This window comes from Hoplias malabaricus, chromosome 2 (genome assembly GCF_029633855.1).
Source record: "Hoplias malabaricus isolate fHopMal1 chromosome 2, fHopMal1.hap1, whole genome shotgun sequence".
Taxonomy (NCBI): domain Eukaryota; kingdom Metazoa; phylum Chordata; class Actinopteri; order Characiformes; family Erythrinidae; genus Hoplias; species Hoplias malabaricus.
This window is the reverse complement of record NC_089801.1, coordinates 56841441-56858702: the sequence shown is the minus strand read 5'-3', so window position 1 is coordinate 56858702 and position 17262 is coordinate 56841441. Positions and strand designations below refer to the sequence as shown.

At 38.4% G+C, this 17262-nt stretch overlaps 3 protein-coding genes across 7 annotated transcripts; all 3 read right to left on the bottom strand.

Moving 5' to 3' along the window:
• Positions 1-209: 209 nt before the first annotated feature.
• LOC136686529 (oocyte zinc finger protein XlCOF6-like) lies at positions 210-4184 on the bottom strand. Of its 2 annotated transcripts, XM_066660375.1 has the most exons (3): positions 4125-4184; positions 2239-2372; positions 210-1705 (listed from the first exon to the last, which is right to left on the bottom strand). In XM_066660375.1, the coding sequence occupies exons 2-3, from the start codon at positions 2333-2335 to the stop codon at positions 276-278; spliced, it is 1527 nt and encodes a 508-aa protein (XP_066516472.1). In that variant the 5' UTR covers positions 2336-2372; positions 4125-4184; the 3' UTR covers positions 210-275. The 2 variants fall into 2 exon arrangements, with proteins under 2 accessions (XP_066516472.1, XP_066516471.1); XM_066660374.1 differs by lacking the exon at positions 4125-4184 and having other exon boundaries at positions 2239-2579.
• A 925-nt stretch (positions 4185-5109) lies between these two features.
• On the bottom strand, positions 5110-15493 carry LOC136686519 (zinc finger protein 729-like). 4 transcript variants are annotated; one of them, XM_066660350.1, is made up of 5 exons: positions 15476-15491; positions 14150-14256; positions 10412-10547; positions 9692-9812; positions 5110-8993 (listed from the first exon to the last, which is right to left on the bottom strand). In XM_066660350.1, exons 4-5 carry the CDS (start codon positions 9786-9788, stop codon positions 7003-7005), a joined length of 2088 nt encoding a protein of 695 aa, XP_066516447.1. In that variant the 5' UTR covers positions 9789-9812; positions 10412-10547; positions 14150-14256; positions 15476-15491; the 3' UTR covers positions 5110-7002. The 4 variants fall into 4 exon arrangements, with proteins under 4 accessions (XP_066516447.1, XP_066516445.1, XP_066516446.1 ...); XM_066660348.1 differs by lacking the exon at positions 10412-10547 and having other exon boundaries at positions 15476-15493; XM_066660349.1 differs by lacking the exon at positions 15476-15491 and having other exon boundaries at positions 14150-14273.
• On the bottom strand, positions 10622-15637 carry LOC136686538 (zinc finger protein 345-like). Its single transcript, XM_066660394.1, has 3 exons — positions 15476-15637; positions 14150-14256; positions 10622-13396 (listed from the first exon to the last, which is right to left on the bottom strand). Exons 2-3 carry the CDS (start codon positions 14241-14243, stop codon positions 12171-12173), a joined length of 1320 nt encoding a protein of 439 aa, XP_066516491.1. The 5' UTR covers positions 14244-14256; positions 15476-15637; the 3' UTR covers positions 10622-12170.
• Positions 15638-17262: the final 1625 nt, after the last annotated feature.

Below are 17262 nucleotides of genomic sequence, written 5' to 3'. Positions count from 1 at the left end.
TTAATTCAGCCAAACTCGGTAAGCACTACAACATGAACAGGCTCACGGTGGGTCCAGAGTCTACTCCAGAAAGTTTCACTCACTCACAACTTCATATAGAGATTTATGAGAAGTTTTCTGGCATTTTGAGGAAGTGATACAAGGAGGCCAAAAGGCTACAGTTTGGTGAAATACGTTTTTACTGTCAAAGCAACATTAATAGCTATAATACTAATAATAATAAAATTTGTGTTCTTTTTTTGGTCAGTCTTCTTGATAATTTAAAATTTTCTACATTAATCCACGGTGCCATCTTCATTATGAATCCTCATGTGAAGGTTAAAGTCTGATAATGTTGAGGCTCTCTCTCCACACTGGAAGCAGATGAACGGGTTCTCCCCAGTATGAATCAGCTGGTGTAGGTTTAGTTCTGAGAGCTGAGTGAAACTCTCCTCACACTGTGAGCACTTGTGTTTGTCCTTCATGTGGACGGTCATGTGTCTTTTCAGAGCGTTTGACGTGGTACAGTGTTTCCCACACTGAGCGCAGGTGAGAGTCTTCTCTCCAGTATGAATCATCACATGATCCATAAGGTACCTCGATTTTGAAAAGCCTTTCCCACACTCTGAGCAGGTGAATCTCTTTTCTCCGGTATGAACTTTCATGTGGAGTTTAAGGTATCGTGATGTTGAAAAACCTTTCCCGCACAAACAGCAGGTAAATGGCTTTCCTTCGGTGTGAATCATCAAGTGGTTTTTAAGGTTTTTGGAGCCAGAAAAACTTTTCCCACACTCTGAGCAGCTGAAAGGCTTTTCTCCAGTATGAATCACCATGTGGTTTTTATATTGCGACGATGTCAAAAAACTCTTCTCACACTGAGAGCAGGTAAGAGTCTTTTCTCCGGTATGATTCGTCATATGGGATTTAAGGTACTTTGATTTTGAGAAACCCTGTCCACACTCAGAGCAGGTGAAGCGCTTCTCTCCGGTATGAATCATCATATGGGTTTTAAGATATCTCGATGCTGAAAAACCTTTCCCACACTCCGAGCATGTGAATGGCTTCTCTCCGGTATGAATCATCTTGTGTGTTTTGAGGTTGCTTGAGTCTGAAAAACTTTTGCCGCACTCTGAGCAGGTGAAGGGCTTTTCTCCGGTATGAATCAACATGTGGCTTCTGTAGTGGGTTGATGTCAAGAAGGTCTTTCCACACTGAGTGCAGGTGAATGGCCGTTCTCCAGTGTGAATTCTCATGTGGGTTTTCAGGTGGCTTGAGTTTGTGAAACCTTTCCCGCAGAGGCAGCAGGTGAAAGGCTTCTCGCCAGTGTGCATCATCATGTGGGTTTTGAGGTGAGTCGACTGGGAAAAGCCTTTTCCGCATTCAGAGCAGGTAAAAGGCTTTTCTCCGGTATGAATCATCATGTGCGTTTTGTAGTGTGTTAAATTTAATAAACTCTTCCCGCACTGGGGGCAGGTGTATGGCCTTTCTCCAGTATGAATCCTGATGTGTGTTTTAAGATACTGTGAGGTGGTGAAGTGTTTTCCACACTCTGAGCAGCTGAAGGGCTTTTCCCCGGGGTCTTCTCTGGTGTGAATCCTCAGGAGCGAGGCGTCACTGAAGTGTTCTTCGTGTTGAGTGTTTAGGTCAGGCTCCTGTTCATGATATTCCTCCTCAAGTGGCTTCACCTCAACTTTGAAATCTTTGTTAAAGTCATCTGTTAATGACTCTGTAAAAAAAATAAAGAAAATCCATTGTTACAGTAAAATCAGTGAGATATATCTCACTCTGCATCTTTCTCTAAATAAACTCAGGTGTCAGCTCTTCTTAGAACAGTATCAGTCTCTATCAGATGCTTAGTTTTGCAGATGGTGCCCTGGAACAGAGCATTTACAGTAGGCAGTGTATATTTTAGTACATTACTGAATGACACTAACATAGAGGGCTAATAAACATTTCTCTGGAGAGTTCAAACGATGAGTAAAAACCAGCTACATTTGAACCAAACTGGACATTTTCTCTGGGAATCCATGATGTTACTGGTTGGAAAAATGATTAAACATAAAATAAAATAATAGTTTAATTATTAGTCAGAGTGTAGAGGCTTAAGGACTGTGGCCTGATTCTACAGTGCTGTAAGTAACTGGACAATGACAGTCTGTATTCTGCATAATGAAACCATGATTTAAGGTGAAGAACAGAAGTGTAATCAAGATTCCTCTATAGTGAACAAAACAAACTGTATAAAAAACCCAGACTGACCTTCCTTCATCTCCTTTATCTCCTCATCTTCTGTCTTCAGCTCCACTCCCTCCATCACACTGACATCCTCACTCTCCTCTTTAACACTCCACATCATGACGAGTTTCCCAGAGTAAAAATATCTGGACACGACCCTCCAGGAATGAAAAGTTATCATGAGAAAATGCTCGGATCAATGGTCTTCTCAAAATGAATGGACTATAAATGCATTATTTCTGGCCAATTATTTATTCTCCATAAAACCAGCACATCAACTTTTTCCAGCTTGAGGCTTGAACATAGTATCAGACAGGCAGAACATTACAATTCGTCACTCAGGCGTTTAATTATGTAAATATTATTAAGACTTAAGACAAATGAACTGAGTCCACTACTGAATCTCTTATATTTATCCCATTTCATTTTATGCTAATGCTGCAAACCAAACATGGCCTACTTTTCAACAACATTTAATGGAGACAACCATGAAAATATCTGATCTGAACCTGAAAACTGTGTATATGAATGTTAAACACATTAACCTTATACTATCTGCCTTTAAGTCCAAACTTTATAGAAACTTCAAGCAACTCAGAAACGGGTTCCTCTTTGATGCAGTAACAGTCAGGTAAGGCTAAAAGCTGGACCACTGCTGTAAGGATTTGTTGTCATTACTGAGGTCATATGCTGATGCTGCGTGGAGTTTTGGCAACCATGAGCCTTCATCTCTCTACAGATGTGGTTCTCAACTGTGGCACGTGTGCCTCTGGTGGTATGGGTAGCATCCTGAGGTGGACACCTGAAACTTTACTACATTCACTGGAAAAAGAATGATTGGGTAATTGAAAACGTGAAGTTTTCATGTGTAAATTAAACAATCCGTTTCATAGTTTTCATGATTATTTTAAAATCAATGTTTTTCATTAACAAAATACCAAGTGGGCAAATATAAACGTAAAGATCTGAAACAGTGAGCGTACATGATGAAGAATATTGTTGCCTTAGGTAAGCCATACAAAACTGATGAAGGACTTTGTTTAGCACTTGTCAAAAACCCGACAAGGCCAAGTACCATAACAAAATGATTGCTGAGCTAGATCTGTTTTTAAGGTTCACTGATCTAGTCCCTTCCACTACATGCATAGGCTCAGTCCTTTCACTAAATTTGTAATCAGTAAATCAATTTGTAGGCCTACTGTTTATAAGTTTGGGGTGTGTGATATGAATTATAGATGGTATTTAGAGATTTGGGTTTGATGATAGGTGGTACTTTGACTGATAAATACTGTAGCTGACACTGGGCACTGAGCAATGTGAAACAAGTGCTCATTCACATCCCATTTTATTTCTTTTTTTTTTTTTTACAGAAAATATACAGCATCGCACCTTTGAGAAGGTGAAATCACTGATGATTTACTGGTATCCTAAAGACGGTCAAAACTCCAATAAAAACAACGTACAAGACCTTCATCCAAGTCAGTGTTAAAAATACATTGACCATAATGCACTGCGGTGATTCCAGAGGCGTCCTCTCGGTGAATTGTAGCCATGGGAACCGAACCAATGCTCATATAACACAATCACCACATCTCTGGGTTATATCCACTAAGGATTAAGACTGTAGATATTACAGAGTTTACTAATCACAGCAAACACGTTTCATAAAAACACAATTTCCTTCAGAGCCAGCACAAACAGTCCGTCTGATGGCTAAGCTACATTAGCATGTTTACTAACCACTGCTAAACTTGGACAGTTTTCATTAAAAAAGGATAAATTACAGATATTTAAAGTGTCAGCTCATATTTATTAGATAAAATAAAGCTATATCTTCGATATCATCCTGAAAAACTAACTCGAATCTGTTAAACTCGCTTTATTTACTGCAGTTCTACAGAGAAACATACCTTTATTTCCTGAGGAATGTACCATCTCTAAAAAAAAGAGGGGGGTGGGGTGTAGATGGGGGTACCACATTCTCACTGACATCTACATCAGCTTGCCATTAAGAAACTACCAACAATGAAAGGTGGGGTGGGTGTCATAATATTACAATATCCTACACAACATGGGGCTGAGGTTATCGTTAATAAATGTCTTATATGATTAATGACAATAACTATATTAATAATCTTTATTTTAGGCAGGTATTAATAGGAGGGTAGTGCAACAGGTGGCATCTTTTTCACACAGCTCCAGGGTCCTGGGCTTGTAGTTCTGATGCTGTCAGGTCACTCTCAGTGAAAAATGTGGTGTGTTCTCACAGTGCCTGCATGGGTTCCCTCCAGTGGTTTGGCTTGCCCCCAGTGGACTGGTAATGTAAAGTATCCATAGCCATAGCTGTGAGTGTAATATACTCTGTGACAGACTGGCACCCCACCCAGGTTGTGCTCTTGCCCTGTGCCCAGTGACTCCAGATGGGCTTCAGAACCACCACAAACCTGTGTTGGATATACAGCTACAGGCTACAAATGAATACATTGACAAATGGGGAAGGATTTCTCTGGGGATGCAAATAAGCGCATTAGTGAGGTCAGATGTTAGAGGTCAGATTACTTCTGGATCCCAAATGCAGCTCTAACTCGTCCCAAACACACACTGGCTGTAACACCATCACTCCTGAGAACACAGTTCCACCACCCCACAGCCCAGTGCTCTAGTCCTAGCTTGGCATTAAGAAACTGCAGCTGCTCCTGTGAAACCCTTTTAATTTCATGCTTTTCTGTAGAGATCATAAACACTGTGTGTTTCTGTGTGTGTTCAAATAATCATCTGGGTGAATTTAACTTATTCAAGGTGTGTCCACAAACCTCTGGGTGTATAGTGTGCCGTTCAATATTCAGTCATATTTAAAATAAATAAATAATTAAAACATATACCTTTATTGTATTCTTAAAAAAATAAAGTATATAAACACAAATTCTTAACACTGAAAAATTAAGGTAAAGTTCATTGGAGTAACTGCAGACTCACCATCCCTCATGCTGAACTGTGCTGGAGATCTTTCTCCACACTCAGTTCAAGTAAAGACTTCATTACAGGGTTAAACTGCTTGGGGAAAATATCTAAAAATCATTTAATATGAATATGATAGGGCTGGTGTTTTACCAGCATAATCACTATGTCCATTCTTCATGCTTAAAGAGGATATTTATAAAAAAAAATCCCTTGTGCAGTTCACATGTTCACATTAAAGTGTGAACCTGGAGCCCCCCAACCCACACAATGTGAAAAAAAGTTGGAGGGCACAGGAAAGACTGATTTTAGTCTTGACAGCTTTCCCAAAAAAAAAAAAAACCAGGATCACATGTGGGAGAACACAACTCCTAAAGCCCCATGGCTCTGCTCTCATCAATTCACTCTAGAGGGCATTTCATTAATTCAGTAGACCACAATTTCTAATGGTGCTTTTCCACTGGCAGGGTTCCCTGTGAAATGGAGCCAGTGCGTCACAAAATCCCATCTCTAACAGGAATCGTTGGTTTTGAAAACCGTAGCAAAGTTGGCGTTAGTGTTAGGCGCTGTTTACTCATCATGTATCGTGTGTTGTTTTTGGTTTTTTTTTTTTTTTGGACTGAACAAGACCCAGTTCTCACAAACCAGTTTTACTTGTTGCGCGTTCTGCTTTCACTGGAAATTTATGTCGGCTGTAGAGATTTTACAAGCAGTGGTTGGTGCTGGATTTGAATGAGCTCTGCATTTGTGCCGATTGATAGGTCTCTGGCTAATCAGCGCTCTGTAGGGTTTACACCTCACCATTTAGTACGTACTCGGCCCAATTGGACCCCGAAAAGAGCTGGGAATGAAAACTTACCCGGTTCCAGGATCAGGGCCAGATTTGGCCAGTGGAAAAGCACCATAAGAGACTGGACTTATGTTGATGGTTTCAAGTGTTGACTAAACACAGTGCAGAGCCCCAGATAATGAAGCAATGAAGCAATTTGAACATACACTGGATTCACCAGAAAAGAGTCCAGTGTATGTTCAAACCGGTTCATATGGTTCTTGCTCCATATTCTGGAACAATTCCTATGTATTTCACCTTTAGGTTCTTCTGCCTCTTTAACAGACCCTCAGAGTGAAAGTACAGCCTTAGAGATCATGAAAGACTCCAACGAAACCCAAGCTACGGATCAACTCCGGACACTCAGAAGTCTGTGCAGTGTTTCTCCATTACAGAAGCACAGTTTCCACAAAACACCAGACATTTCACGTCTCCATAATGCATGTGTTCATTATTATTTGGGTGTGTGTCATCATCAGTAATTTCAGAAATGCTTAGGTATGGCCCACGTCCTGTATGTACCAGAATAAAGGTCCAGTAATACTGTATTTGACATCACTACTTAAAGTCTGCCTCAACAACAACCATTGCGGTTGTGTATGTGCAGTAGGATTTTTACACAAAATTAAACTATATATTTTGAAGTTTTTAAAAAGTGTCTTAATAATTAAGAGTAAACCCATCATATGACTACTTCTACGAACTGTTTTTTTTAAGGGCTTTCATCAGCTCAAGATTAAATATTACACTCCTTTGAACAGCAATTTAGATTTATAAATTCTTCTGCTGTTTGTGAACCTTCATATGGTTGTGAATGAGTCTCTTTCCTGAGACATATTTCTCTTCTTTTGTGTGAATCACCATGCATCTTTGGACATTACTCAATTTCAGAAAGGTTCCTACCATATCTCATGCTGACTCTTCTAGTGAGAACCATCATATGAGTTTTGAAGTGGCTTCAGCTAAAAAAAGCATTTTGTGATTTCAGAGCAGATACACCCTTATTTTGTGTGAATCTTCATGTGTCTTTTAACATCACTCTGCTTCGAAAACCTTTTTCCGCACTCAGTGCAGCCAAACGGCTTTTCTCCAGTATGGATCAAATGGTGTGCTTTAAGGTGGCTTGTATTAGAAAATCCTTTTCCACACTCAGTGCAGAGATATGGCCTTTGACCTGTATGAATCGTCATGTGATTTTTATATTGTGCTGAGGTAAGAAATTTCTTCCCACACTGTTTACATGTGAACGGCTTTTCTCCTGTATGAATTCTCATGTGTAATTTCAGGGAGCTCAAACATGAATACGCTTTCCCACACTGAGAGCAGGTGAAAGGGTTCTCCCCGGTGTGGATCTTCAAGTGTTTTTTAAAGTCACTCGATTGTGAGAAACCTTTCCCACACTCGGAGCAGGTAAACGGCTTTTCTCCAGTATGAATCATTTCATGTGTTCTTAAATGTTGTAAACTTTTAAAACTCCATTCACACTGAGAGCACTGGTGAGGTCTCTTTCCTTCGTGCTTCTCTTTGTGATATTTCAGTGATTTCTCAGATGTAAAACCCTTCCCACACTGTGAGCAGGTGAAAGACTCTTCTCCGGTATGAATTCTCATGTGTGATTTCAGGGAGCCTGAGACAGAATACCCTTTCCCACACTCAGTGCAGGTGAAAGGCTTCTCCCCGGTGTGGATCCTCAGGTGTTTTGTAAGGTCACTTGATTGTGAGAAACCTTTCCCGCACTGAGAACAGGTAAATGGCTTTTCTCCAGTGTGAATCATTTCATGTGCTTTTAAATGTGAAATGTTTTTGAAACTCCAGTCACACTGAGAGCACTGGTGAGGTCTCTTTCCTTCGTGTATTTCTGTGTGATATTTCAGTGATTTCTCAGATGTAAAACCCTTCCCACACTGTGAGCAGGTGAAAAAATCTTCTCCGGTATGAATCAGCATGTGGGTTTTAAGGTGGCTTGACTCTGAAAATCCTTTCCCGCACTCTGAGCAGGAAAACGGCTTTTCTCCAGTGTGAATCTTTTCATGTGTTCTTAAATGCCATGAACTTTTAAAACTCCATTCGCACTGAGAGCACTGGTGAGGTTTCTTTCCTTCGTGTATCCCCATGTGATATTTCAGAGCTCTCTCAGATGTAAAACTCTTCCCACACTGTGAGCAGGTGAAAGACTCTTCTCTGGTATGATTTCTCAGGTGGGTTTTAAGGTTTGCTAATTTTGAAAAACCTCTCCCACACTCAGTGCACGGGAAAGGTTTCTCCCCAGTGTGCTTCCTCATGTGGATTTCCAGTTCAAGTGATTTGGAAAAATCTTTTCCGCACTCTGAGCAGAAGAACGATTTCTCTCTGGTGTGAATCGTCTCATGTGTTCTCAACTGCAGTAAACTTTTGAAACTCTTTTTGCACCCAGAGCACTGGTGAGGTCTCTTTCCTTCGTGTATGCCTATGTGATATTTCAGAGTTTTCTCACAAATAAAACTCTTCCAACAGTGTGAACAGGTAAAAGGTTTTTTTCTCCTGGTATGAACTCTCATGTGGGATTTCAAGGAGCCTGAGACTGAAAAACCTTTTCCACACTCAGTGCAAGTGAAAGGCTTCTCACCGGTGTGGATCCTCAGGTGTTTTTTAAGGTCACTTGATTGTGAGAAACCTTTCCCACACTCAGAGCAGGTAAATGGCTTTTCTCCAGTGTGAATCATTTCATGTGTTTTTAAATGAGAAACAAATTTGAAGCTCCATTCACACTGAGAGCACTTGTAAGGTCTCTTTCCTTCATGTAACTCTATGTGGTATTTCAGAGATTTCTTACAAATAAAAGTCTTCCCACAGTGTGAACAGGTGAAAGTTTCTTCTCCGGTATGAATTCTCAGGTTGTGTTTCAGGTTAGAATTCTCTGTGATTTCATGATATTCCTGGGCACAATGTTCTTCCTGAAATGGTTTCTCCTCCACTTTAAATTCCACTTTAAGGTCTTCTTCTAAAACATTTCCTTTAACAAGAAACACCACAGATGTTTAAAAAAAAAGTCAGAACAATGTTTATACTTTTTAATTATACTTTCTTAAAACAATATACAATTAGGATCAGTACACACAAGTAGATAAAAAAGATACATCACATACACAAAGCAGAGTGGATTGTAAAGCGTCCTTGGGTATCTAGAAAGGTGCTATATAAGTAACAGATAGATAGATAGATAGATAGATAGAAATACAGTATCACTGATAATGAAACACAACAATGATAATACCTGTTAGAATTTAGGTTAGTGTGGTCACCTCAGGACACAAGCATGATTGTATGTATGCTACTGAGCAGTAGAGGTGCAGTGGATGGGTATTCAGGCTAATCAAGACCACTGTTATAATTTAATTTTTCCCCCCCAAAGTCTAATTTTTATGGGCAGGAAAGAAAAATGCTTGTCAATTTTGAAAGTGAATGCATTTAAATTAATGATGTATTTTACAGAACATTCTGCATTGTATAGTTATTAATATTGTGAATTAAACAAAAACACTATCAAGTAAATGGCATGAAGTGTACAGGCTTAAAGACTGCAGTCTTGATACTACAGTGTTGTAAGCAATTAGACAGTGGCACTCTGTCCTCCAGCACACAGGATTTATACCAAGACTTTAAAGTAAAGTACAAAACTTTAATTCAGTGTTTTCTCCACCCCAGACTGACCTTCCCTCGTTTCTTTTATCTCCTTGTCTTCTGTCTTCAGCGCCATCCCTTTCATTACACTGACATCCTCACTCTCTTCTTTAACACTCCACATCATGATGGGTTTCCTGAAGAAAAATATCTGGACACCATCATCCAGAAAATAAAACAAATCATGAGAAGTTTGGATAAAACTCTGTCTTCTCTGTCTGAACTAAACTGGTGCCGTGGGTAGGGCAAAACCACTTGGGGTGAAAAGGTACTTCTGATATTTCTGACCAGTATTGCAATTTAAATGTTATTTCTTAAATTATTTGTCACTGTAATGCAAATAAAACCGAGAACAAGGTTAATGCACCATTGTTAAAAATACATTGACCATAATACATTGCGGCGAGTTCACGCGCGTCTTCTCGTTGAACTATAGCCATGGGAAACGAACCGTCATTGAGATAACACAATCACCACATCTCACATTTATATCCGCTAAAGATTAACAGTGTACAAATTACAGGGTTTTATAATCACAGCAAACACGTTTTATAAAAGCACCATATTCTTCTGAAACAACACAAACAGTCCGCCAGATGGCTAAGCTACATTAGCATGTTTACTAACCACTGCTAAACTTGAAGTGATCTTTAAAAAAATAAACTAAATATTTTACGAAGGAGTTACTTCAGAGTAACCCGATAAATTACTGTTTAATTTTCAATATTATCATGAAAAACTGAAAAGAACCTTTTAAATTGCAGTTTAACCGCAGTTCTGCAGGGAAACACACATTCCTTTAGGAGTGTACCATCTCAGAAAGGGGGTGGTTCAAAATCTCACCGATATCCTCCACTATGAGCTTCCGATTTGGATTGCACCATGTCTGAATAAAAAAGGGGAGGGTGGGGGGACAATTTACACTTGAATTAAAAGTAGTTTATTCAATTTAACTGATATTCTCCACTAGATGAGGTTTCCATTAGGAATGTACCTGCAGTGAAATGGGTGAATCTCCTAGAGTAGACTGCGAAGTTACAGTAAACATTTGTTATGTTCAAGAAAGTTGTCTTTTTATTTATTTTAGATTAATTTTGGTCATATCATATTGTGGGATATACTGATTTTATAAGGCATTGTGTCCATTAAATATTCTGTCATTGTCCTTTGTTTTTTTCTTTTTTTATCAAAATGTATTGTTTTCAGGGAACTGATTGGTCTTTGAGAGAGAAACACTAGATACCAGCAGTGTGTGATTAGTTATTTATACCATACAATGCCAATGTTATGTGGTAGCCTCTGAAAACCCATACCAGTCCATACAGAGAGAAAATTATTGTTTTCAAGATACATAGAACTGTAAACTGAATACTGCAAGAAAGGATTCAGTGCTGTCCCGTCCCACCCCACAGGACAGTGCTTGTCATTTATTTACTTTCCTTTCTGCTTCTAGGGAAGATTATATGAATGGGAATATTATTATTATTATTGTTTTAGGCATTAACTCACTCTGAAGACAATGTTGGTGATTACAAGCAAAATCTGTCATATTTGTGCTTCATATATCTTTATTACAATATATTATTTATAATAAAAGAAACCTGTGTGTCCTGGTCATAACACATTATTTAATTCATTATCTGTAACCGCTTATCCAATTCAGAGTCACGGGCGCAAGGCAGGAATACACCCTGGAGGGGGCGCCAGTCCTTCACAGGACTACACACACACACACACACACACACACACACTTTTAAGTCTCCAATCCACCTACTAACGTGTGTTTTTGGACTGTGGGAGGAACCCGGAGCCCCCGGAGGAAACCCACATAGACACAGGGAGAACTCCTCACAGGCACTCACCCAGAGCAGGAATTGAACCCACAACCTCCAAGGACCCTGGAGTTGTGTGACTGTGACACTACATTGTGCCGCCCTGGTCATAACACATTCTTCTTATTATTAATAATAATAGCAGCAATAAAGATCATCCTGAATTGGATATGCGGTTACAGACAATGAATGATGAACGAATTCTAGTAATAATAAGAACATTATTAATTCATTATCTGTAAGCCCTTATCAAGTTCAGGGCGGGGGTGTGTCTGGCGCCTACCCAGAATCACTGGGCGCAATGCAGGAACACACCCTGTTGGAGGTGCCAGTCCTTCACACTCAAAAAATTTGCTAATGATCTGTATTTTGTGCAAGTACTCATTAAGCTAATTCACCGAAATGTTAATTCCTTATAACAATTTTATTCACCTTTACCAGTTGTTCCAATAACTGTGAATGTTCTTACAAACTCTGTCTTGAAAATATTGAATTTTTCTCTAGTTCCATGTTTTATCACAAAATACTTATTCCTTCTACAGATAATTAATCGTATAAACATGGAAAACTGCAACAGATAAAAAGACATAATAGAAAACAAATGTCAAACAGACAAATGAAGGACTAATACATGAGATAATGCAAAAATTTAGTAGCAATGCTGGAAGGTAAACACTTCATGTGTGAATCTTCATGTGATTTTCAAATCGTTTCTTTCTCTTATAAGTCTTTCCGCACCGAGAGCATGTATAGGACTGTTCCCGAGTGTGAATTACAGCATGGACTTTAAGGTAGCTTAACAATAAAAAACTTTTTCCACATGTAGAGCAGGTGTATGGTTTTTCTTTTGTGTGATACTTCATATGTCTTTTAGCTTTATTCGGTTCTGAAAACTTTTTACCACACCCAGAGCAGGCAAATGGCTTTTCTCCAGTATGAATCAACATGTGAGTTTTAAGTGTTCCTGATGCCGAAAAACTTTTCCCACACTGAGCGCAAACAAAAGGCTTTTCTCCGGTATGGATCATCATGTGGGCTTTAAGGTGGCTTATTTTAGAAAAACCTTTTCCACACTCAGAGCATGTGAATGGCTTTTCTCCCGTATGCGTCCTCATGTGGACTTTGAGGTGGCTTGCATCTAAAAATCTTTTTCCACATTCGGAGCAGGGGAACGGCTTTTCACCTGTATGAACCATCATGTGGAAATGACAGGTCCTTTTTAATCTGAATGTCTTTCCACATAAAGAACAGATAAAAGGTCTCTCTCCAGAATGAATACGTTCATGCACTTTTAACTTGGATGAACACATGAAGCCCTTCTCACAGTGAGAGCACTGGTGAGGTTTCTTTTCCATGTGGACATTCTTGTGTTCTGCTAGAGCAGTCTGTGAAATGAAACCTCTCCCACACTGAGAGCAGATAAATGGCTTCTCTCCAGTATGAATCCTCATGTGTTTTTTAAGGTAAGCTAAGGTCAAATATCTTTTCTCACACAGAGTGCAAGGAAAAGGCTTTTCTCCAGTATGAATCATTATGTGGATTTTAAGGGCGCTTGAGAACGTAAAACCTTTCCCACATTCAGAGCAGGTAAACGGCTTTTCTCCAGTGTGAATAATTTCATGTTTTCTTAAATGCGAAACAAATTTGAAGCTCCATTCACACTGAGAGCACTTGTGAGGTCTCTTTCCTTCGTGTATCTCTATGTGGTATTTCAGAGATTTCTCAGAAATAAAAGTCTTCCCACAGTGTGAACAGGTGAAAGTTTCTTGTCCAGTATGAATTCTCATGTCTTTCCTGTGAGAATTCTCTGTGTTTTTATGAGATTCCTGAGCACAACATTCTTCCTGAAACGGCTTCTCCTCCATTTTACATTCCTTTGTAACATCTTCCAAGAAATCTATTCCTAAAATAAAATACAGTAAAAGGTAAAAATAATTAAAATAACAGCTATGTTTCTATTCCCCATGAGCACCTGCTACATGAAGATTTTAAGACCAAATTAATGCATGCATTGTCGCTTTTCCACTTAATGGACTCTACTAAACTCCACTAGGCAAATCTGGTACCTGGTCCCTGGAACAAGGTTTTTTTTTTTGCATTGACATGTTTACAAGGCAAAATGCCGACCTTCAGTGAAAACTAGCAACTTGTAAAATGTCCAGCTGCAGCAGAGATCACATTTGTTTTTATCGGACCCACGATGGCAGCTTGTAAAATTACGCCGTGGTCTTTTGAAGAGGTTCAAAGCTCCTTGGATCGGTGGCCGACGAAAGAATCCAGCAAGACCTGGACGCTGCAGCAAGGAAGGAGCAAACTCTACTGATCTGTCTGAACTGATGACGGAGCTGTGTTCAGTCCCAAACAACAACAACAACAGTTTCCAAAGCCCACTGTTCCCATTAAAGACAAGGTTTTGAGACAACACCGGATACATTTCAGAAAGGGGTGGGAGGCAGTGTTATAGTGGAAAACCCACCAATGAACAAGAGGGCATAGCTGAGTAAAGCAGTGTAGAGTCCAGTAGAGCACATACCATGCAGTGTGTGGAAAAGTACAATATGAGTCCTCAACACAATGTCTGTCCTTTACTTCTGCTGATTATTCAATATTTTCACTACAGTGAAGGAACCAAGCCATATAAAACCCCCAGACTGACCTTCATCCATCTCCTTTACCTCCTCGTCTTCTGTCTTCAGCTCGATCCCCTCCATCACACTGACATCCTCATTCTCCTCTTTAACACTGTCCATTGTGTTGAGATTCCTGGAGTGAAAATATCTGGACAAGTTTGTGATCAGGTTCAACAACTCCAAAACGTTTCACAGTCACCTGAGGCAGGGCTCAAACTTACAACCCCAAGCGTCGACACTGAGCATTGTGACAGGGACACTATTTTGCAGCACTTCACCACCCAAAAACACAAAATAAGAATTAGAATTCATTATGTGTGTGTTTCATGTGCTTAAAGAATTATAATTGAAAAAGACAACAAAACGCTAAAAGACAAAAGAACAGCACAGGTAGCCACAGTGAGCACTCAATAATAATTTGGGTGTAAACAAATGGACGGATCCTGATCGAAAGACAAAAGCAGACCAGGGTTGGTCCACTGGGGTCAAAGTTTTCTGGACAGACCACCAGTCATTAACAGAATGTTAAATTGTTAAAACAATTTAAAAATGTTAAATTGTAAATTGGTCAATTTATTAATTTTTCCTTCATTAATTTATTTAGTTATTCTTTGTAAATCAAATTATTAAATTATTTTAATCAACATTGTCACACTTTTCAACCTAATAATTTAATATCAGGCCTATTCATCTTTGTATTTCTAATAGTTGTTGGTAATATTTGTAATTAGTTTATTTTCCATAATATGAAACATTAAAATTAAAATAATATGTGAACATTAAAATTACTTTGAGGACAGTAATCAGAGCGGTCCGATCATGGACTAGCGGTGTGCCGATTATATTTTTGAGACAGTGGACCGATATATGCTCGATGTCTGGGAGATGTGATACGAAATTAAACAAAACAATAAAGCCGCGCTGCCCTTTGTGACTTCGGTATTAAACTACATTCACCATAATGCACTGCGGCGAGTACACGCGCGTTCTCTCGATGAATTTATGGGAACCACTACTGACATAACACAATTACCACATCTCAGGGTTATATCCACTAAAGATTAAGACTATAGATGTTAGAGTTTTATAATCAGAACAAAAACGTTTTATAAAAACACGATTTCCTTCAGAACCAACACAAACACTCTGAAGGCTAAGCTACATTAGCATGTTTACTAACCACTGCTAAGCTTGGACAGTTTTCATTAAATATGAAAATAACACTATACTGAAGATGTCAGTTTATAGTAATCCAATAAATAATCCGTTTTATCCGTGATATTGTTATGGGAAAAAAGCAAACAGAAAGGTTCAATTCGTTTTATTTGCTGGAGTGGTGCAGATAAACATACCTCCTTTCCTTAGGAATGTACCGTCTGTGAAAGAAAAGGAGGGGGCTCCAAAACTTCACTCAACAACTTGGAATACATGAGACCAGACGAGATTTCTACTTGGAAAATGCCATCTCTGAAAAATGGGAGGAGAGTCCACAATTCTGACATTCTCCCTGTTCATCATCAGCCTCCCTGGGAAAAGGGAATGGCAACTGTTACCCATAGAGCTACTAAAATAGCATTAAACCCAGACTTCTGGCATCAATATTGGAGGCAGGATACAAAAACAACATGGTTAAATAAGGGATATGTCACAATAGTTACAAACTATAAAAACATATAAACTTATTAGGAATACCTAATGTAGGACATAAACTAATAGACCAACATAGAGACAGATTATTTGTTTAAAAAAAAAACATACATTTTGCAATTGTCTAAAACTTGCAGAGTTCTGGAGGATTATTCAAAAAGAGATTAAGTGGAATCTAGGAATTAATGTTAACCTGAATCCTGCATTATTTATATTGGGTATACTTCCATAACAATACAGATGATGATTAGACTTATTTGCAGAGAACACTGCTTTTAATAGAAAGGAAAATGATATCCATTTCCTAGTTGAAATTACAGCCCCTTTTATAGTGCGGTGGATGGAAAGGTGGAAAGTTAAAACAGGTTTTTATTATGGAGGAACTAACATCAAGTTTGCAACAAAGAACAGGTAGGTTTCTCAAAACAAATGATCTCACTTAATGCCAGAACTACTGTAACATGTTCTGTATGCCTTTTTCTCCTTGTGATGAGATGTGTTTAAATTTTGTTTAAATTTTAAATAAATTGATGTTGTGTTTAAATTTTAAATAAAGCCTCAGCTAAGAAAAAAATTATAATATGGTTAACAGTTAATTGTTTTCTGTTTCTCCTCACTGTAAAACACAGCAGGATCATTTACCCCTGACGTTTTTAAATACTGTGAGACTCTCTCCAAACCAGTTGGACGATCAGTGTATCAATAAATATTGGTACATTTATCCACCTATTCCATCTGTTTATATTAGTGGTGCACTATGTAAACAATCTGAACACAATATTGCACCCAGGCCAAACCAATCATATGACTGAAACCCACGGAAGTCCCCTCTTTCCAGTAGCGGTAATAACATGGAAAGATATCGGCACCTCACGTTCAGGTGACAGTAACATCGACATCTTACAAACCTATACATTAGGGTAAGAGCGTGTAGGTGAACTGATTTCAAAAGAAAAGCCACAAGTCATTAAGATATCAAGACATTGTGTCATTTAAAAAAAAATGTTCTTAAATGATGACATTTATATCGATTTTATACAAAATGTATTAAAAAGGAATGCTTTACCAATTTCATATACAAAAAATGATAGTACACCATCTGAATGTTTCAGTTATTTAATATCAAGGCATTCTTTATGTAATTTTAAAATAAAGACCTTTTGTGTTATCACATTTCTTTAACTTTAATTCAAAACATAGTTAATTATTAAAAGGACAATTTTAAACAATTATGAAGAACACCGTCTATAAAGAGAGAACTTTTTTTTTTTTAATTTTTAAGGTTTAGTAATCTGTTTTTATTTCTTAATTTTTCATTTATTTTTTGGAAAATAAATAATATTTAATATGCCAGGCCACTTTTCACTTTGTTCTGCAAGTTAAAATATTTAAAATGAACAGACATTTGTTCCCTCTAGAGGCTATTAATTTATTGTCATATAGAAAACCAATAAGACAACTTATTCAGGGGTGCCCAAACTTGCATAAAACT